This window comes from Carya illinoinensis, chromosome 9, assembly GCF_018687715.1.
Source record: "Carya illinoinensis cultivar Pawnee chromosome 9, C.illinoinensisPawnee_v1, whole genome shotgun sequence".
NCBI classification, from domain to species: Eukaryota; Viridiplantae; Streptophyta; class Magnoliopsida; order Fagales; family Juglandaceae; genus Carya; species Carya illinoinensis.
In genome coordinates, this window is record NC_056760.1 from 4,937,420 (window position 1) to 4,961,414 (window position 23,995).

Sequence of the window (23,995 nt, forward strand, 5' to 3'; positions counted from 1 at the left end):
TTTTCGCCGATGACACGCTGATTTTCTGTGAATTGGACTCCAATCATATTTGTTCCTTAAGAGCCCTCCTATTTTGTTTCAAAGCTGTCTCCGCTCTTAAGGTGAATCTATCCAAATCTGAAATATTTCCGGTTGGTTCTGTTAATAATTTTAAGTGACTTGGCTGCCATCATGGGCTGCAAAGTGTCATCCTTGCCCATGAAGTACCTTGGACTTCCTTTGGGGGGCCCTTATAAATCCAAGGCTATGTGGGATGGGATTGTTAAGAAGATCGAATGTAAATTGGCGAGTTGGAAGAGAGTTTACTTTTTTTTTTTTTTTTTTTGATAGGTAAAAGTAAATATTATTCAAAAAGAGGCATAGCCTGAGTACACGAGAGGTATACAAAGATCAAGCCAGGTTACAACTAAGAACTAGTAAGGGTTACAAGCAAAAAATGGAGATCATCTGTATTACAAATAATGGCCGAAGCCCAGGAAAGCAGAGTACAGTAAAAGAAACGTTTCAGTTCAGCCATAGAGAGCTCCATATCTTCAAAACACCTCTTGTTTCTCTCCAACCACACACACCACATAATGCAGTGAGGTATCATTTTCCACACAGCAGCGATTTGAGCCTTTCCCCGTATACCTTTCCAACAGCACATAAGATCCCTAACACTTCTAGGCATGACCCATGCCACCCCTACCCTACTAAAAACATCATGCCATAAGCTCCGAGCTCCTTCACAGTGTAATAAGAGATGATCAACATATTCCCCATCACACTTACACATATAACACCAATCTGAAATAATGAACCCACGTTTTCTCAAATTATCCGAGGTAAGAATCCACCCAATAGATGTTGTCCAGACAAAGAAAGCAATTTTGGAAGGTACCTTGCACTTCCAAATAGCTTTCCAAGAATAGCTATGACCATGGTGTAGGCCCAAGAGGGCCGAATAAAAGCACTTCACCGAGAATTTTTTATTACCACTTGGTTTCCACACCAGCCTATCCCTCAACACATTTCCAAAAGATGTAGCATATAGAGAGTCAAAAAAACCAGACAACATGTCCAGCTCCCAATCTTGAGCCGCTCTTGAAAAAATCACATTCCAATGAACAGCACCATTAGAGCGTGTCAATAAATCAGCCGCAGCAGCCTCCTTGTCGCATGCGATTTGGTAAAGCATAGGAAACGCCTGCTTAAGAGCCATGTCCCCGCACCAAACATCATGCCAAAATGAAACATTGTTGCCGCTGCCAATTATAAATCTGAAAAAATGAGAAAATCTGTCCCAGCCAGCTCTTATGTTTTTCCACAAGCCCACTCCATGTGCTCCCCTGACTTCGTTAGAGCACCACCCCCCCCCTTAGGCTCCCATACTTAGCCTCTATCACTTCTCTCCACAAGCCCTCTCCTTCACTATGATACCTCCATAACCATTTCCCCAATAGTGCTTTGTTGAATACCCGTACATTACGCACTCCCAAACCCCCCCCATTGAATTGGAGAACAAACTTTATCCCAACCCACAAGGTGGATTCTAGCTTCGTCCCCCATACCTCCCCAAAGAAAGTTGCGAAAGGTTTTTTCGATGCGAGAAGCAACACTTGCGGGTATCGGAAATAAGGAAAGAAAATACGTGGGGAGGTTAGATAGTGTACTCTTAATAAGAGTCCATTTACCACCCTTGGATAGGTATAACCGTTTCCATCCAGCCAGTCTTCTTTCGATTTTTTCTATCACTCCATCCTAAATAGACTTAGTCTTGAACGCTGCCCCCAATGGAAGGCCAAGGTATTGCAAAGGCAAAGAAGAAAACTGACAGCCCAATATAGAAGCCAAGTCTTGAATATTGTTCACACTACCCACAGGGACCATTTCAGACTTTGAAAGGTTTACCTTCAGACCTGAAACCACTTCAAAGAACAGCAAAACAGCTCTCAAATACTGCATATGAACACTGTCAGGCTCACAAAACAGCAGTGTATCATCAGCAAATAAAAGGTGAGAGATGGAAAGCCCTCCCACCGAGAAACCAGCAATAAAACCTCCACTAACCGCTGCACTCAACATGCGACTCAAAGCATCCATAACAAAAACAAACAGTAGAGGGGATAGGGGATCCCCTTGTCTTAATCCCCTGGAGCTGGTAAAGAATCCCTCCGGTGTTCCATTCACCAACACCGAATAGCGGACCGTAGATATACAATGTTGAATCCAAGATAACCATCTCTCCCCAAAACCACATCTCGCAAGTAAGTAGCACAAAAAATCCCAATTTACATGGTCATAGGCCTTCTCCATGTCCAGCTTACACAAGAGACCTGGTTTACCCTCCTTGAGTCTACAATCCAAACATTCATTGGCAATTAAAACTGAATCCAGAATTTGTCTCCCCTTTACAAACGCGTTTTGGGGTTTTGTTATAATATTATTCAAAACCTTGCTCATACGATTGGCCAACACCTTTGCAATAATCTTGTATAAACCATTAATGAGGCTAATCGGTCTAAAGTCTTTCATCTCCCTTGCCCCAACTTTCTTAGGGATTAGAGCAATAAAGGATGCATTAATACTTTTTTCAAATTTACCAAAAAAGTATAGCTCCTGAAAAACCTTCAAAACATCCTCCCCCAGCACATCCCAACATTCATAATAGAAGGCTATATTGAGAACCCATCCGGCCCCGGTGCTTTGTCCTTAGCCATCCCACGAAGCACCCGAAGAACCTCATCAGCTTCAAAAGGTCTCTCCAGCCATTCCGAACTAGCGCGATCAATGGTCTCAAAGTGCATACCATCCAATTTGGGCCGCCACCTGAAACTTTCTGTGAATAGAGTTTCATAAAAGTTAACAATGTGGTTCTTAATGTCCACATGATTAGAGAAAACTTGGCCCTCCACCTGAATCACATCAATAGCATTATTCCTACGGTGTGAATTGGCCACCCGATGAAAGAATTTCGTACAACGGTCTCCTTCCTTCAGCCAAAGAGCTCTCGACTTTTGTCTCCATGAAATTTCCTCCATAAGTAGCACCCTTTCCAATTCCGACGAGGTAGCTAATTTCTTGCGGGAGTCTTCTTCAGATAAAGGTGCACTCACCTCCCTCTCCTCCAAGACCTTTATCTCCTCCATAAGGGACCTTTTTTGATCATTAAGATGCCCAAAAACTTCTGAGTTCCACCTCTTCAAATCCCCCTTATTGAAGAAATAGGCATAAGCCCAAATACATAGGAAGTATACAAAGGATAAACCTACAACTTCCAGAAAACAAAAAGAAAAAAACCAGAAAACTAAAACAGGTTCAGGAAATTATCCACCATTACATAAACTTTCGCCCAAAAACCCAAAGTACCCATGAAAAAAACCCTAAGATCTTCCAAAGTACGTTCTTTATCTTCAAAACATCTCCTATTTCTTTCTATCCACAAGCACCACATGAGACAAGGAGGAATCATCTTCCAAACAGACGCCGCCTTCTTACAGCCCTTCAAACCCTTCCATCCTACCATTAAATCCACCACATCTTTGGGCATCACCCAATGCAAACCTGTCCAACTCAGAACCTCATCCCACAAGAATCTAGACACTTCACAGTGAAGGAAAAGATGATTTACAGATTCTCCATCCTTTTTGCACATAACACACCAATCAGAAATAAACAGTCCTCTCCTTCTAAGATTATCAGTTGTCAAAACTTTGCCCAAAGAAGCCACCCAACAGAAAAAAGCAACCTTGGGAGGAACTTTCACTTTCCAAATACTTTTCCATGGGAAAACACAACTACCATGACTTGACATAACTCTATAGTAAGAAGAAACTGAAAACTTAGCATTTCCAGCAGAAAACCATGCCATACTATCCTCCCTTTCAGTTACCAGCTTTATACTGTAAAGTTTAACCAACAAAGCCTGAACTTCATCCGCTTCCCAATCATTAATATCCCTTTTGAAAATAACATTCCAAACAACCTTATTATTGCTGCCACAGTAGGAATCAAAAACAGCAGCATTTTGATCCCTTGCAATTCTGAACAGGGCAGGAAATTAGAGCTTGAGAGCAGCATCCCCACACCACAAATCATGCCAAAAGAGGACTCTTTTACCATTTCCAACCTTCAATCTAAAATTATTAGAGAAAAAATCCCATCCTTTTCTAATAAATTTCCACAAACTCACCCCATATGCTCCACTAGAGGCTTTTGAACACCAACCTCCCCTCAAACTTCCATACTTTACATCTATCACATTTTTCCATAGGGCTTCACTTTCCAAATGATATCTCCAAAGCCATTTGTCTAGTAAAGCTTTATTGAAGACCTTCAAATCTTTAATCCCCAAACCACCACCATCCAATGGTTGACAAACTTTCTTCCAACTAACCAAGTGAAACTTCTTTTCCTCACCAACACCACCCCATAAGAAATTCCGAAATAAACTCCCAAAATCATATTAACTAAGAGCACATTAATTAAGAGCACATTATCCAATCTCCCAACATACTTTCTTTCTTTATTTCCTTTGCCTGCAGTAGTGGCGAACAGATTGGAGAAGATTTTTCATGATTTCTTGTGGGGCGGCATAGAGGACATGAAAAAATTCCATTTAATTAAGTGGGATAAAGTCTACACACCTTTTCCTATGGCGGATTGGGAGTCAAAAAATTGAGAACCTTCAATAAGGCCATTTTAGGAATTATGACGGTATCATCGGGATGGAGATGCTCTCTGGAGGAACATTATCGATATTAAGTACGGGAGCATATGGGAGGTTAGTGCTCTAACGAACTAAGAGGGGCTTATGGCATGGGTGTTTGGAAATTTATTCGTAATGTTTGGGATGACTTACTTGTTAATTGCATATTCGAGGTGGGTAAGGGTACTCAAATCAGATTTTGGCACAGCATTTGGTGTGGCAATACTGCTTTGAATAACACTTTCCCTTCTCTTTATAGGATTGCGTCATATAAGGATGCCTCAATGGCTTCTGATTCCACTCATTGGTCAGTGAGATTTGCTGTACAGGATTGGGAGATGGAAGACATTGCTGATTTTTACAGCAGGTTATATGCACTGAATTTACATGGAGGAGGCCAGGAAAGATTGCTTTGGACACCTACGGGGAACAAGAACTTCTCAATCAAATCACGCTACAAGTTATTGTCGACCCACTCCCCGAATGTCCTTCCTTGGAAGTGCATTTGGAGGAGTAAAGCTCCCCTTAAGGTTGCTTTATTTTGCTGGCTGGCTTCTCATGGGAAAATATTGACTATTGAGAAGCTGAGAAAGTGTGGCCTCTACATAATAGATTGGTGCTTCATGTGCAAACATGATAATGAATCAACAAATCACCTCCTTCTTCACTATGAAGTAGTAAAGGCTGTATAGGCTGAAATATTCACAAGGCTTGGCATTGCATGGGTCATGCCTAGGGGGGTGATAGATTTATTGTCATGTTGGAGAGGTATTCAGCGCAACCGGAAAATCACGGCTGTTTGGAAGATGGTGACCCTATGCTTAATATGGTGCACATGGAATGAGAGGAATGGCTGTTGTTTCGAGGATAGGGAGCACTCACCGGAAGGGTTTAAGGACTTCTTCTTTCATACATTGCTACTTTGGGCTACATTTATTGTATTGAATGGAACAAGTTTTAATGACTTTTATGCTGCTTTTCGCAGCATTTAGCTCGTAATTAGGCTTTTCGTGTATACTTCCTGTGTACCTGGGCTTCACCTAATTACGTGGATAAAAAAAATCTCATTCTTACTTATCAAAAAAAATTGAAGAAATTCGTGGACCTAACTCATCTCATAAAATTGGTTCAAAAATAGAGGTTTGCTCAAACATAAACATGTCCAAGACCTTGTCCACAAGCAATGTGGGATCAATTTCTCAACACCCTCCCTAACGTGCAGGCCAGTATTTTTTCTGGTCCTTGTCACGGGGTAAGTAGTGTAAACCCCATTCATCCTGTGGCAAGCTCTGATACCATGAAGAAATTCGTGGGCCTAACTCATCTCATAAAACCGGTTCAAAGAGAGATTTGCTCAAACATAAACATACACAAGACCTTGTTCACAAGCAATGTGAGATTAATTTCTCAACAAAAATAAAAAGGTTGATTATCAATAACACAAGTAGTGAACCCAGAAAGTTGATATTCAATGATCACCTGATTAAACACATTTTGAATTTTTTCTAACAACTAGGTATAAGTGTCAGACTGAGTTTATATGGGAACGATATTGTAGAGGGAAGATGCAATGCTACTTACAAGCTCATCAGCACGGTCGGAGAGAACAAGCAGTTGGGAACCATTTCGAACAGCTTCATCAGCAGCTTCACAAAGTTTATATAGTGTCTTTTCCAAGGAACCATCAACCCCTTTATGGATATCAAAAAATGTTGGCAGCACTTGACATTTTAAATAGGGATCCTTCAGCAACAACTCAAGCTCCCCTTCATTCAATACAGGACTAGACAAAATTACCTGCCCCAAGGCAACAAACTAATTAAGCACAGTCGAAAATACAAAAAGTATTACAAAGAATCTGTTAAAAAATACCAAATAAAACTCATTTTAAAATAAACATTACAAATATCATTAAAATGACAGTGATGAAGAAAGAGATATGCTAACAGACCTGCTTAGCATTTTCGGGTCCAACCTCCAATATATTTCCTCGCTTCCCAATATTGACTTCAAGAGACATGACTAATCCTTCCCTAAGAGGGTCAATAGCTGGATTTGTTACCTGAAAAGTACACAAATGAGTTACTGAGAAAAAATGAATATGATTTTTTTTTTATAAGTAACAGATTATATTAATAAGAATAGGCATAGCGCAAGTACACAGGGGGTATACAAGAGTTTACACATCTAGCTAAGAGGAAGAAATAGATTGTGATATCCTATATGATAAGAATAAAGGTAGGTGGTGTATAGAATCCCACATTACTTGAGAATGAGAAATTCTTACTCTTTATAAGATTCCAATGGGGCTCCAATTATATCATTAACTAGTCTTTTAGAGTATAGGCCATATGGTTTGAGCCTTCCATTGAGGCGTTATAAATGGTATCAGAGTCTATCCCAACCAGAAATGTGATACCCCATACGATAAGGTTAAGGGTAGGTAGTATATGGGATCCCACATTGCTTGGGAATGAGAAGTTCTTACTCTTTATAATGTTTCAATGGAGCTCCAATTGCATCATTGACTAGTCCTTTTGAAGTATAGGCCATGTGGTTTGGGCCTTCCATTTGGACGTTACATAGATACAAGAAAATCATGAAAATCTAGGCCATTGAAATCTACAGCATTTGCACAAAGGAATCATGTTTTCACGAAGAACAATCTAATCTCCTCCAAACTAAAATATCAAGATTTTGTCAAAAAGCTAACTTCAAACTAAAATACTTAGATAGCAAAAAAAAACCATAGTTTTTAGAATGGTTTTTATCATATGATCCCACATAGTTTAAACTTGTGTCCATAAGAACAATTCACTAGCAAAGCAGTTAAAAAAAAAAAAACGTATTCAATTAATAAAAACAGTCTAAATAGTCTCTCAACTAGGTAGCCTTCTAGCGAAGGCTTGTTTGTTGTTTGGGTTGGGGGGGTGGGGGGATTGAACAGCAAGTGGCAAGTTGCAGAACTGCATATATCTTAAACAATCCCCACATCCAATGGAGTCACACCAGCTGTAGAATGAAAGGCACAACATGCGCACACAATGCCCATCACAAATCATTCAAATGCTGGGCTCTATGATCTTTCCAGGCCATAATGCCCTAAACTTGGTCAAGCATTATATTAGCACAACTCTAGAGTGGTGGTAAATTGAACAAGAGCATACGCATGTGAAAGGAAATTTCAGACAGATTTTCAGGTGCACTGGCAGGAAAATTGAAGGGGACTATGACTCAAAATTCAATTTAACATTTTATCATACACTGAGGGAAAGAGGTTTAACAAAAAGTACAAAAAACAAAGTAGCACTCACATGCACGCACCCGTGTGCAGCGTGTGCACATAGTAAACTCCAATAATAAAGTACAAGTTCATCCAGACTCGGATAAATTACAGCAAACCTGTGCAAACCGTTGCTTGAAATAATCATAAAGCATGTGTGGCTTCTGAGACAATATTGCCAATGGAATATCATCGCCCATGCAAAACGTAGGCTCCTTCCCTTGTGCAGCCATAGTTTCAATAACCATTTGAACATCTTCGCTTGAATAGCCAAATGCCCTGGTCCCATCAAATACAGGATAATAAGCACTATTCAAGTTGGTGACTGTTGAAAGAATATATTCAAAATAAATTCTCGGCCACCACCATTTTTTTTATCGATAAACTAAATTTTATTGAGCATGAAATAGACAAAGGCCCGAGCATACGGGACATATAAAATAGCATTGCCTATGCGTGCTAGTTTAGCAATACAAGGAAGTCATGAAAAGACATGCCATTAAAATCAATTATAATCGACCAATGAAGTATTGAAAAATAAAGATAAATGTTACTCAGGCACCACCAAATTACTAAAGATAAATGTTACTTTGACCGTGCACACAGGCGATGCTCTTGTATATGTCACCTATACTTAAGCTTTTGCCTATTCTTATGATCAATAAAATTTTGTTTACCTATCAAAAACTTTGACCAAATAAAAAACCTTAGGTAGTCCTATCGTGATGAATTAATTCAGTAACACAGTTGTAACATCCAAACCCCAAGAGTGTAATTTTATTTTTATTATTATTATTATTATTATTATTAATCTGAGATAGGTTTTTTTTTTTTTTTTTTTTTTTTGTATATTGGGGGATTTGGGGAAGGGGATTGAACCCCAAGACCTCTCTTATGGAGGTTGGGTCTCATGCTATCTCTCATATTGAGATAGGTTTTAAGATGGTGTTTGTTGTTGATTGGATTTCTTCCCCTATCCCGAGTATTTTTCCCCGTTGGTTTTTCAGTTTGAATAAGACCCCTAAATTGAAACCAACTCCCAACTCCAAACTTTATCCAATCTCTATATCACTCACGAATCCTCCCTTTCCCTTGTCTATAAAAAATTCCACGAAACCTTCAAATTGATGATACAAAAAATCCAGTCGTCAGAGAAGGGGAAAAAAAAAAATCTCACTCGCATAGCCCTCTCTCTCTCTCTCTCTCTCTCTCTCTCTCTCTCTCTCTCTCTCTCTCTCTCTCTCTCTCTCTCTCTCTCTCTCTCTCTCTCTCTCTCTCTCTCTCTCTCTCTCTCTCTCTCTCTCTCTCTCTCTCCAACTTGTAATGCCATGACTAGCACCCAGAGCCACCGTTGCAGTGGGTCTCCTTCTCTCGGCCAGTTTGTCACAAACCACTCCCGTAAGCTGTTGTGTTCCTTTTAATTGTTATGTTCCAAACTTTATTCAATCTCTATATCACTCACGAATCCTCCCTTTCCCTTGTCTATAAAAAATCCCACGAAACCTTCAAATTGATAATACAAAAAATCCAGTCGTCAGAGGAGGGAAAAAAAAAAATCTCACTCGCATGGCCCTTCATTTTGCCCAACCACCGCCACCCACCACAAGGATGTCGGAGCACCATTGACAGTGCCAGAAACTACCGGCCAACCTTACTCCCTCAGGTAAGCCACTGCCGTTGCACACACCCTTCCTGCCCCTCAGTTGTTTGAGATTTCAGTTTCTCTCTCTAAGATTGCTCTCTCTCTCTCTCCAACTTGTAACGCCATGACTAGCACCCAGAGCCACCGTTGCAGTGGGTCTCCTTCTCTCGGCTAGTTTGTCGCAAGCCACTCCTGTAAGCTGCTGTGTTCCTTTTAAGTGTTATGTTTCAAACTTCCCAAAAAACCCCTCCAATGTTTCCATAATTATATACACGTCTTTGACCCTTAGCCTCTTTTCTCCTTGACCATTTTCTTTACATTATAATTGGCCCTTGGGCTTTAAGCCCATTCGACCAAGAGCTTTCTTTTTAGTGGTTGGGCCTAGTTTTTAAATGAACCTATTAGGCGTGGTTTTATCTGGACTTGTTTAATTTGGGTGGGCTTGTCTTGATATATTTCAGAAAATATTTATTATTTTAAGTAGGTTGATTTAATAAATTAGCATACTGTTTAATGTGAGTTGATGGTGTTTTACGAGAAACTGTTTTAGTGTATTTGAGTGGGCTGTTTTACTTAAATAAATATATTAGTCATAGACTTGTTTTTATTAGAAAATATTTAAGGGATTTTAAGCATATTTTAAAGTATACTTTTATAGTCTATTATTTTAATTAATATTCTAATTGTCTGTTCTATTTAACTATGTTCTTAAGAAAATTATTAAGTTATATTTTTTAAATAGAAGTTAGGGAATATGCTATGAGTTTTTAATAATATTATTTTATGTAATCTTTGTATAATTGAATAATTATTAAATTATCTCTTTGGTATTATTTTAAGTATTGAAAATGTTACAACACGTTTTTCTAGAAAAGTTAGTAAAGATTAATGCCTCATATAGGTTACGAGCTACGACGTGAGATTGTGGAAGCAACGCTAAGAGGTAATTATTATGATCATATAATTGCATGTGTACTATAAATGTTCTAATGGCATATGAAAATATGATGTTTGTCTATGCTACGCTACGAGCTAAGTCAAGGTTCGATTCTTTTCACGATCTTTGATGAATTATGACATTATGCTTGTATGAATGAATTTGTTGTTTGATGAAGTGAATGATTCTAAAATCACATGGAAGCCATGAAATGCTCATGTAGTAATTTAAGTCAAGTATGCCAGGTAATAAAATAGCCAGATTATGTATGCCATGTTCATGTAGTACTTAGATCATGTATGCCATGTTCATGTAACGATTAAATTACATATGCTATGTCATGTCATGAAGTATTTAGATCAAGTATATTATGCAAAGTCCATATAGAACTCAGATCATGTATGCCATGAAATGTTTATGTTCAAATCATATTATGCCATGTACAAGAATATGCCATGTTATGCTATGCCATGTACAAAAATATGTCATGTTATGCCATCTACAAGTATATGCCATGATATTCAATAAGTTCTCACGCATTAAGAAAGATAAGACATTTAAGGGTGACACGGATCTAAGCATGTTCACTACAAGCTATGTTAAGACGGTGCCACGGACCTGAGCGTGGTTCATCATATGTTAAGTGAAATACAGACCTAAGCGTGTTTCACTCCAAGTTATGTTAAGGATGACACGGACCTAAGCGTGTTCATCACAAGTTAAAGATGACACGGACCTAAGCGTGTTCATCACAAACTATGTTAAGGATGACACGGACCTAAGCATGTTCATCATAAGTTATATTAAGGGTGACACGGACCTAAGCGTGTTCACCACAAGTTATGTTATGTGGTGTCACGGACTCAAACGTGATTCACCTTATGTTAAGTGAAACACGAACTCAAGCATATTTCACTCCATGTTATGACAAGTTATGGGGTGCCACGGACTTAAGCATGGTTCACCATATAATAAGTGAAAGACAAGATAAACAAGTAATTTATGCATTCACGTTATATGTTTGCCATGATTATGTATGTTTCCGCTCATGTTGATGATGAATAGACATGCTATGAGAATCTGTAAATGATATATGTTTGTTTGAAGAGTCTTTCAAAAATTAAGTCTATGCTAAGTTATATTTTACAGTATGATGTGCTCTTTACTAAGTATTGGACTCATGTTTGTTTGTTTCTTTGTTTTCTCTGACGTTTAATTGTCACAGATGATGATTATAAGGACGTAAAACTGGAGGACCAGGAGTCGATCTAGGGTAAGGACTTGGTTTCTTCTATGATTTTTGAATAAAAAGTTACACGTAGGTTTAGTTTATGTTTTTACTTTATGTTTTCAGTTTCATGTTTCAAAAACAGTTACGTTCAATTTAGGTAAGCTGCTGATTTATAGGACTGGGGAGTGAGTGAAGCTGCTGATTTCTATGCTATCCTTTATGATTCTAAGATTGATCAGACCAGGGATGATATGTTGCAGTGGACTCATGATTCTAAAAGCAGATTTTCTGTGAAATCCTATTACAAGGTGTTAATTAGTCATGGTAATATAACATTTCCCTGGAAATGTATTTGGAAAGCTAAAGTGCCCAGTAAAGTTGCATTTTTTGGCTGGTTGGTGTCGCTTGAGAAAGTTTTAACTACCGATAATTTGAGGAAAATGGACTTTTATGTGATGGACTGGTGCACCATGTGTAAAAATGATGGGGAATCTGTCAACCATTTGTTTCTTCATTGTGAAATGGCAACGGCTTTGTGGAATGAGTTACTCGTCAAGGTAGGTATTGATTGGGTAATGCCTTTTCATGTGGTGGAATTTTTGGCTTGCTGGCAATGTGCAGTTGGAAGTGGACGAAGTACAGAGGAGTGGAGAATGATTCCCCTGTGCTTATTCTGGTGTTTATGGCTTGAGATAAATGGGAGGTGTTTTGAAGATCGTAAACGCACAAGGATGGAATTTAGGGACTTTTTCTTCAACACTTTAAACTTTTGGGTGAATAATCTTTTGAGGGATATTAACATTTGTAATGCTTTTTCTTAGTACTGTTTTTGCTTTAGATTGTACTTAGGTTTATTCTCTTGTATACTACCTGTGTACTTGGGCTATGCCTATTTACTATGAATAAAATCTCTTTTATCTATCCCAAAAAAAAAAAAAGTTAATGCTTTCAAGAAATGAGGTATTTCAGGATATGAATCTCTTTACCGGGCATTATATTATGTGCGTTAGTAACATCTCTATCCTACGGGAATAGGGTGTTACAACAGTCAACATCAATATATACAACAGCAACATTATACTTTACATGGAAAATCAGTCCATCCATTGTACTGAATGCAATGTATTTAGCTTCCACAATTTTAGAAACTAAGATGAATGCCTTCCTTCAAAGGAAGAATAGATAAGCATTCATAAGCACAACACCATTGGTATAATTGGAATCGAAATGCAGTCCTTTGAGATGCATTGATCATGAATTATAGAGCTTTGATTAGATTTCAGAAATGTTATAGGCAGAGCAAAATATGTTTAGTAGCATTTAAGAACGAAACATGTCCAACATCTATTCCACCACAATGCTATAATATCAGAGGCATCTCCTAATTATTAATGGAATTGAATACTCACTGTTGGTGTCTTAATATTGCATCATTCTCCATTCCTGTTGTTGACAAGAATTTCACAGGATTCAAGGATCGCAAGTTTTCCTTAACCCACTTTCCATATGGATTTGACAAGGCTACTCGGCTTTTCACCTCCGTATTCTCATAAACCTGCAATTAAAAATGTTTAAGATGTATGATAAGCCTTAAGGCACTAAGAAAATTCAAAATATAGTTATGAACAAACCTGGCCACTGTGTAAATCAACAGTTATCATCATCCCTGGACCTAGACGGCCTTTCATTGTAACTTTTGACTCATCCATCGGTAGGACACCAACCTGAATAAGAAGCAACAAAAGGTTAATATCTTTTCTTTTCTTTTATGAAACATACTGGCCTTTTTTTAGAGAAGTTGAGACACACTACCATTAACAATAAAAGTGACAGTGAACAACATTGCTTGTTGTGCGACTTATAACACTGTAGTTTATAAGACAATCCCTTGATGTCCATAGCTGACAGATGACCCCTAAAAGAGCCAAATCTGAGTATATTGGTGTCTAGGAAGCCAAGGAATTCTAAGCTCCAAACTAAATGCTGACCCCATCAATATACAAGCCGGGGCTATGTTCCAATTGTCCCTAACCCTTTTGATAGTAGATCAGTTTTTAGTTATAAACAGAGAAACCAAGCTTTTTTGGTTGCTCCCAGGCCCAAGTCATGCCTAAGCCTGAACATCAAAACATCGATTGATTTCCCTTTTACCGTCCAAATAATACAAAAAAACAATCAAATCAAATAAAACACAGAACACACCTCAGATGCAACATATACAATATTGTCTGAAGTCCGCCAATACCTAGCTGGGCGAAGTCCATTCCGATCAAGACATGCCCCGACTGTTTTTCCATCGCTGCGCGGTATGAAATAGGAAAACAACATCAGCAAGAAGAATGGAAAGTTTGAAAAAAAAAAAATACATAACTAAGAGATGGCAACTAATTTCCTATCTCTATTTCCTTTGCATGCAGGGGTGGCTAATAGAATGGAAACGATTTTTCATGCTTTTTTGTGGGGAGGATTGAAGGATGAGAAAATATTCCACTTGCTTAAGTGGGACAAGAGTTACACTCCTTTATCTTTGGGAGGTTTGGGGGTTAGAAAGTTGAAATCTTTTTTATATGGCACTTTTAGGGAAATGGTTGTGGCGGTACCATCAAGAAGGGGATGCCCTTTGGAGGACCGTTATTGATGCCAAATATGGGAGTATTTGGGGGGGTTGGTACTCAAATAAAGTAAGAGGGGCGTACAGTGTGAGAGTATGGAAATTCATTCAAAATGGACGGGGGGCCTTCTCCAGAAATTTCAGATTTGAGGTGGGTAGGGGTAACCGGATCAGTTTTTGGCATAGCTTATAGTGTGGAGATGATGTCTTGAAGAATGTTTTCCCTTCTCTTTGTAGGATTGCCTTTGATAAAGGTGCCTCCCTGGTTGATTATATGGATAATTCTGCTGGTCTTATTCAGTGGTCAGTGAGATTTATTAGAGACGTCCAGGATTGGGGGTGGGGGACATCACTGGTTTTTACAGCTTGCTCTATGCTCTAAACATAAGGTCAGGAGAGGATGATAGATTGCTTTTGGATTCATCCTGGAAATAAGAAATTATTGGTTAGATCTTTGTACAAGGTCATGGCGATACATTATCCTACTGATTTTTTTCCTTGGAAGAACATTTGGAGAAGCAAAGTGCCTCTCAAGGTCAAGGTAGCTTTCTTTGGTTGGTTGGCTTCTCATGGGAAAATTCTTACCATTGATAAGCTGAGAAAGCGTGGTATAGTTGTAATTGATTGGTGCTTTATGTGCAAAAAGTGTGGAGAATCAGCGGATCACCTTCTTCTCCATTGTGATGTGTCAAAGGCCTTGTGGGATGAGGTTTTTGTTAGGCTTGGCATTGCTTGGGTGATGCCCAAGAGGGTGGCAAATCTTTTGGCTTGTTGGAGAGTTATTCAAGGCAATCAACAAATTGCGGCTGTTTGGAAGATGGTACCTCTATGCCTTATGTGGTTTATTTTGAATGAGAGAAATGGGCACTGTTTTGACAATAGAGAACGTTCATTGGGAGGGATTAGAGATTTTTCTTTCATACATTGTTGTTTTGGGCTTTGGTTATTGTATTGGATGGGATTAGTCTTAATGACTTTGGTGCTGTTTTTCCAGCTTTAGTTTTGAAATTAGGAGTTTTCTCTTGTATACTTCCTTTGTACTTGAGCTATGCCTAATTATGTGGATTAATAAATTTACTTACTTATCAAAAAAATAAAACAGATGTGAAAGAAAATGGAAATTAACAATATATATTCCACTTATCAAAAAAAAAAAAAAAACAATATATATTCCACAAGATTTTTTTTAAGATCCAGGATATAATAGGTAATAATCACAGAGGAGTGACGAGCAAATGGCTCAATTGCTTAGATGGGTCATGCCTCAATTTGGTGAGATCAAATCCACATAAATACAGGTTGGTAATGCAATCCTACTACTCTGCGACAAAGGCATTGGGACTATAATTTTAGGAGCCACTTCTTAAAAAAAATAAAAAGGAAACTAAAACTGGCACCCTAAAATGATCAGGTATATTATGGTACCGTGGACCAAAGTGGCTTCAACCGAGACTTCAAGAATTCTGTATCCTAGTTGACAGCAGTGATATAGCAGTGTTTGGCCAAATCGATAGTGCTTTATTTGGTAATGCTCCACTAGAACTACATTCCCCCATATTATTTAACTCAGATCAGCATTTCCTCTTTCATTTTACTTATCAAAAAAAAAAAGTTCAGCATTTCTTTTCTTCATTTTGTCAACTAGGATTATCATCTGGCGATAGAGATTCTAGCGGTATGGAAGATGGTTCCCACAATGCTACCTCCAGAAGGCTCCTCCATTAGACCGAAACCCAACCTCCCTCTGTTATGACAGGCTTTTCCTCCAATCTCCAAACTGCCGCCAACTTCTTGCAGTGCAACCGCCATTTTCTTCCACCCCTTCCCCTCCATTTCTTTGGGTATGAAGATGATATTTCATCTGCCACCACCTCTGTACTCCACTAGTGCCATATATCAACCGTGAGCATTATAACATCTCTAACCAATAAAACTTCTACTACCCATGAGATTGCAAAGAATTCCTTCTTCTTGCCAATCGAGCATTCCTCTAGAATTTTAGTGAACAAGTTCACCGCGTAACATCCCCAAGATCATCTCTTTTGGAACCTTCCAACTTCTCTGCTATAAGAATCAAACTACTGCCTTCCGCCGAAAATGCAAACACTTTATAGACTCAAGAAGAAGCTGTTTCAAGAATCCCATCATTAAAAATTGCAACTACCTACTAATCAAAACTTTTTTTTTTAATACCCTACTAATCAAAACTTGAAAACTTGTCATTAAGTACCAGGAACCATCATCAGTGAGAAAAGTGTAAAGAGAGAGAAGTTCCTATTTACCTCAGTTCAAAAATCCCTGTGGTTAAATCATATCTGTTTATAGCAATATAAACATGATCTGCTACCTATAATTATTCAGGCCATCCAAACTCATTGACTACCACAGATCTGAACCCTATCCCTGAGAATCATGATTAAGATTTCCAGCAAGCTCCTTAAAATACAAAATAAACAGTAAGAAGAAATTAAAATTTTGATTGCATCAGCCAATCTCCATCCTGCATCATATTATTTAATCTCCAAATCCTCAGATCCTCATTTTGGCCAATCAATTAAAATTGATTTCGTACTTATAAAAAAAAAAAAAAAATTACAATTGATTTCCTTGTATCTGTTTCTGTGGGCTCAACTTTCATTATTTCCTTGTGTCTATTTCTAGATCCTAACTAGGTGTTTGCTCTTGTATATGTCCCATGTACTTGGGATACAGCTATTCCTCTGTTAGTATTTATAAAATCTCTTCAACCTATCAGAAAAAAAACGGCCAATCAAATTAGACTTAGGTACACTTCAAACACTTGTTGATCTAGAAGTCTTAATGATGATTTATCATTTCATTAAAGAAAAAGACCATACTATTCCTAATGCGCTGAGTAGTTATGAGGGATAACTACCAAAGGATACATACCAAATTGATCCAAGGCTCCTCACACAGACTAGAGCACGTAAGATATTTCCTTATTCTTCAATTTATAAGTCATAAGATATTTTCTTATTCTTCAATTTATAAGTCATGGCCTTTTACTAAACAATATCAGTGGCACGAGTTCATATTTTAGTTACTGGAATTTATAACCTGAAAACTTCCCAAAACCATGAACCATAAGAGTCACTAACAAGAGAATTGAGGTCCTTTAAATTGCCTTTGGAAGTGTTACCTGAATAAGAGTAAAGCAGGTCCATCCCATGCCTCCATCTGACCCTTGTAGAAGTCATAAAAATCAACCACCTAAGGAAACATAAAAATTTCTCTACTTTCCATGAGTGATATCAATTTAAAATTACAGAAAGCTCAGTGTGATCAAGAAGGGGAAAATTACATAAAACATGTTGGTAAAAAAACTCTCTTTTTGATAGGTAACATGTTGGTCAAAAAAATTTGGAGACTAGATTCATGTGATTTGACTTAATTTAGACTGGGGGAAAATTTTGAAAGACTTCACAACCCCCATAAGATTGCTGCTAATTGGGACATTGTATCATGGTATAAAGTGGAAAGAAATAGTTATCGCAGTACAAGATTTTTTATGTGTTCACTCTCTCAAGGGTATGTAAATTGTGAGCACAAATACCTCAGGATACTTGATCGCAAGCGTTGGATGATTCTTGTATGCCTCGGGAACAAGAATCATTAGAGCTTCCTCAGGAGTACGGCCACTCTTTATTAATAACTGCACAGAGCATAATGAAGGAACTATTTTCAGGCAAAGAAAAATAAACTGGTCAAACTTAACAGATATAAATAAGAATGTCAAAAGGACAGACATTGACAGATAATCAGGTTGGCCATAAAGTTAATGTTTCAAAGAAGAAAATACATTAGATAGGGAGAAAATCCTCCAGCAGCTCATGAATGTCCCAGAATATCATTAAAAACATATTTAGATCAAAGATTAACTTCAACATGGATCATCAATAAAAACCCTCTTTCAGGCAACAATAAAAGCTGGCAATCAGTATAAAAGAAAAGTAATCTTTCAAAATTACAAGCAACTTTCAATTTTGCAAAGTTCTTTTTTTTGGGGGGGGAGGGGGTGGGGGTTGTATCATAATTTTGCAAATATTTTTTTTATAACTAATAAAGTTTATTGATCTTCAAAATTAGGCATAGCCCAAGTACACAAGTGGTATGCAAGAGTGAGAAATACCTAATTACAGCCTTCAAACAAAAAAAGACGCATGCAAGTCACTAAAATTTTTTTGATAGATAAAACGTTAGATGCAGGTCACTAAAATTACCCCCATCTAATACAATAGTCTTAGCCCAAAGTAACAGAGTTTGGAAAAATGAGTCTCTAATCCCCTCCAACAAGCGTTCACCATTTTCAAAACATCTTCCATTGTATTTTAAGCTCCACCAAGAAAAAATATCCTCTGAAACAAAATTCAACTTCTCGTACTTTTGTCTTTTAAATAATTTAATTTTAAATTAGTCACAATCAACAAGAGCTCCTATGACATTATTAAAATGATGATAAATTTGATGGCTCGTACTTCTGCTGTACTATCAAGATTTGCAGAGTCTGACGCCTTTGAGTTTCCATATGGACAAATTTCATTTTCACGTCCATGCCATACAGGTGACTTCAATGAGGATTCTCGGGATTGCATCCAGTTTAAGTTCCCCTAAACAAAAATTCCAGTGTCAAAATAAAGAAACTTGATTCTAACTCATATATGGCATTTGCAGCATAATATTACAGAAAGAAAACTCCCACAAATAAGAAATTTTAACCTGTATGGTATTGATTTCTCCATTGTGTCCAAGTAATCTCATTGGTTGTGCAAGAGGCCATCTGGGACTAGTATTTGTGCTGTACCTTCGATGATAAATAGCAAAAGGAGATGCATAAAGATCATTTCGAAGGTCATAATAAAATGACCCAAGAACTTCTGAGCGAAGCATTCCCTTGTAAACTATTGTCTGATTGGACAAAGAACAAAAATAAAGCTCATTTCCCCAACTTTCTGAGCCCACTGCTCTTTCAATCAATTTTCGGCAGATGTACAGTTCGCGTTCAATGTCATCAACATTCTCTTCTTTCACAACTTTAACAAATACCTGCTGTATGTTGGGCATGGTTTCTTTTGCATAGTAACCAACTACAGAAGTATTCACAGGGACAGGTCTCCATCCAAGCACCTCAAGACCCTCTTGTCTAAAAGTATTTACAATAACTACAGAAGCAATAAGGATTAACCATCAATCAACAGATTACATCTACAAACTGACAAATAAAAACACATATTTTTTCATTTGTGTACTGGCACATAGACAATAGATAGGCAAGCAGATGGTGTTATATAAGTAGATATTAAAATAAATGGAAATGAGCAACGAATGTTTCACAGAAAACTAGGGAATGAATGTATTAAAAGACACATATTGTATAAAATTAACAAAATGGCATATATGGAAATTGAATTATGATCTTTTGGATATGGTTGAGTATATCATTTTGCATACTTGTGTTTGTGTCAAAACCAAAGTTTTGAAATCCGTTCCGGAGACCATTCCGGTTGAGGCACTAGAACGAAATATTTCGGTACCGGTATGTTTCGGTGTACCGTTTCGGAATTAATTATATATTATATATAAATATTTATATGTATATATAAACTAACAATTAATAAAATAAATACATATATATGTAAGTATGTATCATGTATATGTGTATATATAGAAGAATTAAAAATTTATAAAATGAATATATATTGAAAAAAATCACAAACTTGAGTTAAGACACAAAAATAAAGGAAAAAAATTTAAGAAAAGACAGATTATTAAAAGTAACAATACTTTTAGTGCACAGAAATGGGTATTTGAATTCTAAAAGTACAATTTTATCCATTATTTTTCAACTTATTTACAAGAGAGCTATTTTTTATTTTTTTTAATTTGAATTTTAATTTCGGACCGGAATTACTATTCCGGCCAGAATACTGGAATCCAGCCGGAATTTGACCCAAAACGGAATAGATACCTATCTCATTCCGGTCACTGTTCCGGCACAAAAAATTCCGGCCAGACAGAACAATTTTTAAAACTTTGGTTAAAACCCCAAGGCAGGAGGCCACCAGCCATGCTTTGACTAGCACCCGCCCATGCCAGGACAGCACGCCAGCAGCACTGTTGGCATCACTTGATTGCCCACAGACCAAACCCTTGGTGAATGCTAGGCCACGGTCACCCTCCATCAGGCAACGAACAGTCAGCGCGCGCGCGCAAGCGAGGTTGTCACACCACGCTCAGCGCATGGCTAGACTACACGCACGCCTAGTGCGCGTGCGCAGCGGGCACGCATGGGCTATACGCACACATCACGTGCATGCCCTGCAGGCCCACCTTGGAATTGACGGTTCGGCTACCCAGCAGGCCCACGCATGCTGGCATGCCGCTCAATGCCCTAGCCTTGGCCAGGGCCATGTTGCTCAACGCCCCGGTCTTGACCAGGGCCTTGCTGATCAACACCCTTGCTTTGGTCAAGGTCTTGTTGACCAATGCCCAGGCACCACAACCTGGGCCATGCAGACCAACGCCCAAGCCCCACTAGCCTGGGCCATGCAGCAACCTACCATGCTCAAGCCAACCACGGTCCAACCCAGCGACTCACCAATGGCGCCCAGCCCACACAACCTAGGCCACACGTGCAAGGACCATGGACCAGCCAAGGCTAACCCGGCAGGCCAACCTGAAGACCCACATGTGCAAGCATGCAACCTATGCTGTGAGTCATCCTGGCCACCCATGGGCCACTGACAGCATGAGGCCTTAAGCAGGAGGCGTGGACCCAAAACCATTTTCCCTTTGTAATCATTTTAATTGCTTTCTAGTATAAGTTAGGCAATATGCCATCACTTATGTTTTTATCTTTGAACATTTGGACAAATTTGGCTTGTAAGCCCCCATAGACACATTGGTGTTTTGTTACTTAGGCTCCATTGGGTGCAATCCGTGAATCCCAAAGGAGAAGGCTCACCCTGTGCAATTCATGAATCAGGGTAACCTATTAATTTCATTGTTTTCCTTTGATTAATGCATTGTTGAGATATTTCAGCATTTTGGATTGTGTCTATTGCATCACATTCGTACTTGCTTGCTGATCATTTTGAACTGTTCGAGTGGGGCATCGCTTAAGGCAGCCACGAGTTGCCATCGAAGGGCATCTGGTCTGCATCAGGCCACCCACCAGCCAAGCCACATGCCCAGCCCTTGCCACCTATCTAGCCATAACCGCTCCCCTACTTTGTAGGTAGTAACCAACCATCCTTTAAACCACTCAGCCATCACCCACTCGGCCAACCCACTGAAACCACCCTTAGCCACGTGTGCTTCATCATCAGAAGATACCTATGTGTGACTTGGTCAGCCCCCAAGCAAGCGACACCTGTGCTTGACTTGGTCAGCCACCATCAGGAGACACTTGTGTGCCTGACTTGTTTAGCCCACCAGCAGGAGCTACGTGTGCCTGACTTAGTCAGTCAGCCACTTAATCGCCTGATCCCACTCACAACCGTTTTAGCCCATTCAGCTACTGCACATGCATGCATGCATGCATGCACGCCCAGTCACTAGAATCACGCCCACCATCAGCCACTGATCAATCATACGAACTCAGCCAACACCACCCATAACCATCATGGTCAAGCAAGTGGCAGTTCACATCGGTCATCGAGGAGCAAGAAGGGGCGGCGGCAGCTTGGTGTTTAGGATCTCGACCAAGGACCCTATCAGTTTGCCCCTCTGCACTCTTAACAAATCGCTTTATTTGACTCAAATAAAGCACCTGGAAACTGCAAAACCTGCAGAGGCTATATTGCAAGACTCTTAACTATGTGGTGTACTCAGAATGACCACTCCTAAGTTGCAGAACATGATATTTTTAACTCTCACCCTTCTTGTTTCAAGTAAAGTGAATCTGTCCCATACCAATCCTTGCATGGCATGTCGGAGGCTCCAGAACCATTGACTAATATATATGTAATCCTCATCAATCAACCAAATTCCAATTATATTATCTTATTATTTGTATATATGAAAATATAAAGGCAAAGAGAGCCATAAACAACATTCATGAAGAAACACACGTTTGTATCAGAAAACAAAATGAACTAAGTCAAGCACACTTGATCCAAACTATTAAAAAAAATGCCTTGGATCAAACTGTTTAAACACACCTTTCTTGGCTTCTTTCAATAGGTCATCATCTTTGGGAAGGAAAACCATTCCAACACCAGTATGCAACTTATCAAAGGAAGCAATCCCTTGCTCGTTAGCCCAGTTGTTAAATAGATCCCAGGGAATGGAAGTCATCAATCCTGAACCATCACCAGAGTCATTATCTGCTCCACATCCCCCACGATGCTCCATGCAGCTAAGAGCTGTGAGAGCATCCTTGATTATCCCATGGGATTCTTTATTGTCCAAATTGGCAATGAATCCAACTCCACAAGCTCCTCTTTCTGATATTATATCATCCAACTTTGCAACCTGCCCAGCATGAAACTAGGTCATGTAGACAGATTTAACCACATGCAGCAGTTCATCTCACAAGAAAAACAAAGTAATATCACAGCACGTCAAAATGCAATGCCAACTCCAAGGTTGACTGAAACAATTGACAGATAACACAAAATCTGTGTAGAACCTCTAGCATATCAAGATCATTGCATCTTTATCTATTATGAGGTCCTCAAACATAGGAAGCTTTCCATGTGTATGATTCGTGTGTAACATTGGATTTAGACGTGTATTACATGATTTTGAAGTCATTAGGATTGTGGAGTTAAATAACTTTCCATTTGGTTTTTCTTTTTATGAGTGGTGGTTAATTTTATAATTAGTAATGTAACAATTCAAGGAAGGTCCAAGCCACACATATGGACTCATACTCCAAAAGGACTAGTCAATATTATAATTAGTCTCTTGGAATCGTTATGAAGGGCAATAACTTCTTCCTCCTTACCAGGTAGGGATTTCATTCACTAACTTCCTATACTCAATGAAGATATTACAGATAGATCTATAATTTTTACATCTCCTGCAAATTAAGGGTGTTTTGGTAAGTCTAGAAGTTTCTGAGTGCCTTATAACTATTTTCTCGGTGTCCTAGGATCGTGATTAACATCGATGATACTCTTTGGAAAGTTTTTTTTTTTTTAAGTGTTTTTGCTGCTACTGTATGACTGAGTTACTCCCAGATTGCATATAACTGATCCTCATTCCCAGTTAGTCGATAAGCATCCAAAAATTGACCGTATTTATCTAAAGAATTGAGCTGTATGTGTCAACACAAATGTTCTCGCTCTTGAGTTTAGCTCCTAAGAAAGCAATAAAAGAACTTTCAAAATATTACATATGTTACCTAAATCAAGTATGCAGCGGTTTTAGTGCATCTCAAGAGACAATCTATATCCAATACGAAAGAAATTGTGAATTATATTACTGCAGTCAAGTTTTTAGTTCCGAGAACTAACAAATGAAAACGACGCGGAACTTCTCTCTGAAACTCACCTCAAAACGACATGTTTTGCGGACACATAAATGATAAAAAAAAAGTTATTCAAGTGGTTGATAATTGATATGTGAATCTTGATTCCAT

At 38.5% G+C, this 23,995-nt stretch overlaps 1 protein-coding gene across 1 annotated transcript in view; it reads right to left on the reverse strand.

Annotated features, from left to right (window-relative positions):
* The window catches only part of LOC122275774 (ferredoxin-dependent glutamate synthase, chloroplastic), a 44,190-nt gene that overhangs the window by 19,559 nt on the left and 636 nt on the right, over positions 1–23,995 (reverse strand). Inside the window, exons 2-12 of the mRNA XM_043085007.1 lie at positions 22,572–22,884; positions 19,129–19,571; positions 18,888–19,019; positions 17,966–18,064; positions 17,552–17,622; positions 13,983–14,079; positions 13,412–13,504; positions 13,190–13,335; positions 8,090–8,249; positions 6,639–6,749; positions 6,269–6,484 (exon numbers count right to left, since the gene is read on the reverse strand). Of these exons, the coding sequence (XP_042940941.1) occupies positions 6,269–6,484; positions 6,639–6,749; positions 8,090–8,249; positions 13,190–13,335; positions 13,412–13,504; positions 13,983–14,079; positions 17,552–17,622; positions 17,966–18,064; positions 18,888–19,019; positions 19,129–19,571; positions 22,572–22,884 (1,881 nt within the window). The remainder of the gene's footprint in view (positions 1–6,268; positions 6,485–6,638; positions 6,750–8,089; positions 8,250–13,189; positions 13,336–13,411; positions 13,505–13,982; positions 14,080–17,551; positions 17,623–17,965; positions 18,065–18,887; positions 19,020–19,128; positions 19,572–22,571; positions 22,885–23,995) is intronic.